The 5,266-nt window shown below is 44.0% G+C and overlaps 1 protein-coding gene across 1 annotated transcript; it reads left to right on the plus strand.

Annotated features, from left to right (window-relative positions):
• Window positions 1–2,243: 2,243 nt before the first annotated feature.
• On the plus strand, window positions 2,244–3,385 carry OR2S2 (olfactory receptor family 2 subfamily S member 2). Its single transcript, XM_015436749.3, has one exon. It carries the CDS (start codon window positions 2,292–2,294, stop codon window positions 3,249–3,251), a length of 960 nt encoding a protein of 319 aa, XP_015292235.3. The 5' UTR covers window positions 2,244–2,291; the 3' UTR covers window positions 3,252–3,385.
• Window positions 3,386–5,266: the final 1,881 nt, after the last annotated feature.

A 5,266-nucleotide genomic window follows, 5' to 3' on the forward strand; every position in this document is an offset into this window, starting at 1 on the left:
ACAGGATGTTATTCATAGATAGAAACTTCTGTGTGCATAGATTTATCTTGTGGGAATGGGCAGTGTGGCTTCCCTAACAGAAATCATTTTCCTTGGCCTCTGCAACCACAGCATCTGCTTGAATCTGGTTTGTGGCACTGAATGTAATGTTTGCTTTTCTTCATTTTCTGGAGTGGGTGACAGGTGCACTAGGAGGAACAGGAGATAAGCTGGGGTGGAAGTTCAGGGTGGGGCACTCAGAGGGTGTTGGCTTGCACTGAGCAACCAGGAACACCCTCCTGTGCGTGTGAAGGAATGGGAAGAGGGGAATTGGATTGCACAGGAAATACCTTGAGACCCATGGTTGTGTAATGGGGAAAGCTGCTCCTGGGTTAGACCAATGGTTCCCTCCTGAGTACAATTTTTCGCTGCCCCCCCAACCCCTGCCCTCCCCCCCCCCCCCCCACCGTCTTTCCCCTGGAAGCATGTGGCAGCATCTGGAAACATTTTGGTTGTTACAACTCAGGGTAGAAGATGTTATTGGCAACTGATCAGTGGAGGCCAGAGACTCTGCTAAACATCCTACAATGCACAGGACAGCCCTCACACCAAAGGATTATCCAGCACAAAATGTCAATCGTAAAGAGTTTGAGAAACCCTGAGTTCCATTTAGGATGGGAGCTGCACTGCCTGACAACACATCTGACGTAAACCCTCCCCATGACTGAAGAGAGCATTGGACAGACGGTGAGACTGGCCAGAGAATACACAGTGCTGACTGAGATCAAAGCAGTGTACAAGTTTGACTTTGTCCTTTTAATTTATCATTATGCTATAGTAATATTAGCACAGAGAAAATTATAAATAGGACTATCAAGTCTGTCTGATATTGGAGGGACAGAATCTTTTGCAAAGCTGTGCACCAAAAGAGAAAAGCAGCTGTTTCATGAAAGAAATCAGTACTAGGGCTTGGGATCCAACTCCAGCTCTGCCATTCAACCCCAAGGAGCAAATTTATCTTCTGAGCTCCAGTTACTTCACCTGTAAAACCTGAATGATAATATCTTCTCCATGAGCTGTTTCAAGGAATATGGCACAGGGTAGATTCTCACTAATGTTAATATTAACCACTCATCTTCCATCATCCACCCACTCTTATACACACCCATAGAGCCACTGTCATTAAGAAGGAGCTATCAAAATATTATATATGAGTACTTTGAATTTAGAGTCAGGGAAATTGCAAGTAAGAGACTAGATATCCTCTACACAAAGGCATATAGGTCTTCCTAAAAGCCAACTGCTTGCATAGAACTCAAGAATGGAGTCAGAGAGTCAGAAGATAACACAAGAATAAAATGCAAACATAAAAGGACAAAGAAAAAATGTTCTTAGTCAATCACGGTTAGGAATTTCACAAGCATCCTAATGAGATGGGATCAGAAGTTAATGCCATATACTCTACTATCGATAACTGTAGTTAGAGTGTGGTTGTTAATATTGCATTAACTAATTGGTAAGCTGCACAGTGTTGTGAGTTCAGTCACTCCAACAAATCCATTTGTTGGCTTCATAAATTTCCCAGCTATAGGACCTCCCCATGTATAGAAATAAATCCATATTTCAAATAGGCAGATCTATTCTGTCAATGCTCAAGCCTGTGTCACTAGACTGAAGAAGTAATCCTCTTTATGGTTGAGTATTAACTAGGCTGGTTTCTGTGTGAATGCAGTTGAACAATTTTGCACAATTTCCTCTCACGTGTAATCAAAGTTCAAAGAAACTTAATCACTTTCTAGGTCCAAGAATTGCATCTTCTTGGGAATTTTCCTCTCTGAGAATCTAAGAAAGCCCAGATCAAATGAAATTGTTGTGGATTTACATTAAAGAGAAATAATTCATAGCATTTCCTAGTACTTAATTATAATGCAGAGGAAAAACCCACCTTGGGCCAGGGATATGCTCTGCTGGGTTCAAGTCTTGTCTCTGTCACCAACTTGCTCAGAAGATTTGGACAGGTCACTTCTCCTCCCTAGGCCTCTATTACCTTTGTGGACACCGAGAGGGTGCAGCAACATCAGAAAAATCCCTCAGGCACAACTGGACATTTGAGGCCCTCACCCACTACCTGTTCAGCTCTGACCTTCTGTCTTCTAAGATACCCCCTACTGTCTCTTTTCATCATTTTTCTCTTGCACAGGTATGTTCTTCTATTATGCAGTGGAACTTGACCACATATCAGATGCCTAGGACTCTTTCCAAAAAGCCTGATGTGCTGCTCAGTACTTTGCTGATGGCAGAGGGGATATCACATGGAAAAAGCCAATGAGACCTCCCCTGTGATGGGGTTCACTCTCCTGGGGCTCTCTGCCCACCCAGAGCTGGAAAAGACATTCTTCGTGCTCATCCTGCTAATGTACCTGGTGATCCTGCTGGGCAACGGGGTCCTCATCCTGGTGACCATCCTTGACTCCCGCCTGCACACACCCATGTACTTCTTCCTGGGGAACCTTTCCTTCCTGGACATCTGCTTCACTACCTCCTCAGTCCCACTGGTCCTGGACAGCTTTTTGACTCCCCAGGAAACCATCTCCTTCTCAGCCTGTGCTGTGCAGATGGCACTCTCCTTTGCCATGGCAGGAACAGAGTGCTTGCTCCTGAGTGTGATGGCGTTTGATCGCTATGTGGCCATCTGCAATCCCCTTAGGTACCCTGTGATCATGAGCAAGGCTGCCTATGTGCCCATGGCTGCCAGCTCCTGGGCTATTGGTGGTGCTGCTTCCGTGGTACACACATCCTTGGCAATTCAGCTGCCCTTCTGTGGGAACAACATCATCAACCACTTCACCTGTGAGATTCTGGCTGTTCTCAAGTTGGCCTGTGCTGACATTTCCATCAATGTGATCAGCATGGAGGTGACAAATGTGATCTTCCTGGGAGTCCCGGTTCTGTTCATCTCTTTCTCCTATGTCTTCATCATCGCCACCATCCTGAGGATCCCCTCAGCTGAGGGGAGGAGAAAGGCCTTCTCCACCTGCTCTGCCCACCTCACTGTGGTGATTGTCTTCTACGGGACCTTATTCTTCATGTATGGGAAGCCCAAGTCTAAGGACTCCATGGGAGCAGACAAAGAGGATCTTTCAGACAAACTCATCCCTCTTTTCTATGGGGTGGTGACCCCCATGCTCAACCTCATCATCTACAGCCTAAGGAACAAGGACGTGAAGGCCGCTGTGAGGAGCCTGCTGAGACCAAAAGGCTTCACTCAGTGATGGTGGAGGGGTCCTCTGTGATTGTCACCCACATAGAAGTAAGGAATCACAATCACATCAGCTGCCATTCAAAAGCCAAGTCATGTGGCATATAATGGTCTCTCACCCTAAGTCCATTTGCAGGGAATGTTAAACTTTTCAGATGATATCTCCTGAGTTTTAGTCCTGTGTCTGACAGCTTCAGCAGACACCAGACTCAATAAATAATCAACTGTGATGAAGGCACTCTGAACACATGGTAAAACCACACAAGAGAGCAGCCACGAAAGCATGATGCATGGCCCTTAGAGTGTCTCAGCTCTAGATTTAGAACAGGGACGTGGGAAGGTTCTCACAGCAACTTACCAGCCCTACTGGATTCATCAGGGAAATCAGAGGAATAAGGAAGGAGTGGAAATTTTCATTGAGGCTTTAGTTTAATGCACTCAGTTTGCCTGAATGGCTAAGAAAAGATAAGTTCTTCACTTAGAGAGCTTCTGGTTGTGAATAATCTATTTTAATGACTGGATATCTTTTTAGCTATGAGAAAATTTAGGCTATTTTTTCTTGATGCACTGCAGATCATTAAACACCGCCTAGTAAATTAAATAAACTTCAAGGAGTAATGAGTTCAAATTTGACATTCTTACAGAATTTCACAACAGGAAAGCTTGTATTCTGATAGATGCCAAGTCATGTTCTACAAAAAAGATGATGATAAATAGATAGATATAGATAGAAGTAGACAGATGGTGGCTATACATGTTTTGAAGACTTTGGGTCTAATTTTTTTTTTTTTTTTTTTTTTTGAGACAGAGTCTTGCTGTGTCGCCCAGACTAGAGTACAGTGGTGCAATCTCAGCTCGCTGCAACCTCTGCCTCCCAGGTTCAAGCAAGTCTCGTCCCTCAGCTTCCTGAGTAGCTGGGACAAAGGCATACACCACCATGCCTGGCTAATTCTTGTATTTTTAGTAGAGACAGGGTTTCACCATTTTGGCCAGGCTGGTCTCAAACTGCTGGCCTCAAGTGATCCATCCGACTCAGCCTCCCAAAGTGCTGGGATTACAAGCGTGAGCCACAGTGTCCTAGTCTATGGGGCTAAATTTTCATAGGTTTCTTTGTTCTAAGACTTCTCAGAGCTTTTATTATGCAAAGGTCCACTGTGAATGTTCAACAGGGTATAAAGTTGTAGCATTTCCTGAGCCTCCAAAATTCAGCACAATAAAAATTGGGAAGCTTTTTTTTTTTTTTTTTTTTGAGACAGAGTCTTGCTCTGTCACCCAGGCTGGAGTGCAATGGTATGATCTCGGCTCACTGCAACCTCCGCCTCCCAGGTTCAAGCGATTCTCCCACCTCAGCCTCCCGAGTAGCTGGGATTACAGGCACCCGCCATCATTCCTGGCTAATTTCTGTATTTTTGTAGAGGTGGGGTTTCACCATGTTGGCCAGGCTGGTCTTGAACTCCTGACCAAGTCCAAGGTGAACTCCTGACCAGGCAGAGGTGATCCGCCCACCTCAGCCTCCCAAAGTGCTGGGATTACAGGCGTGAGCCACTGCACCCAGCCAGCATTTTTTTTACTTAAGGGTTTGGACAAATTCCTTAACCTCTTTTGCCTGTCTATTCATAGACACAGAAGACAGACAAGAGGTTCAGAAATTGCTGTGGATGAAAAGCAGCAGTTTTATGGCAAGTTATATCAAAGTCTGAGAATATCGAAAGACTTATTTAAAAGGAAACTTTAGAAAGTGAATCCGATTTTAAGAATAGTTCTTGGAATATTTTTGCTTCAAGTGATATATTTAAGTTTTCTTATACTTGTTAAAAATGAATTGGATCACTCGAGCTCAGGAGTTCGAGACCAACCTGCGCAACGTAGTGAGACCTTATCTCTATTTAAAAAAAAAAACATTGAATTGCATAAGATAAGGATATATATTTTGCTAATAAAATTTCACTGTATTGTGTTAGTCTAAGGTTCTGATTTTTTTTTTTTTTTTTTTTTTTTCTTTTTTGAGACGGAGTCTCGCTCTGTCGC

The sequence above is a fragment of the Macaca fascicularis genome, chromosome 15, assembly GCF_037993035.2.
Source record: "Macaca fascicularis isolate 582-1 chromosome 15, T2T-MFA8v1.1".
Lineage (NCBI taxonomy): Eukaryota > Metazoa > Chordata > Mammalia > Primates > Cercopithecidae > Macaca > Macaca fascicularis.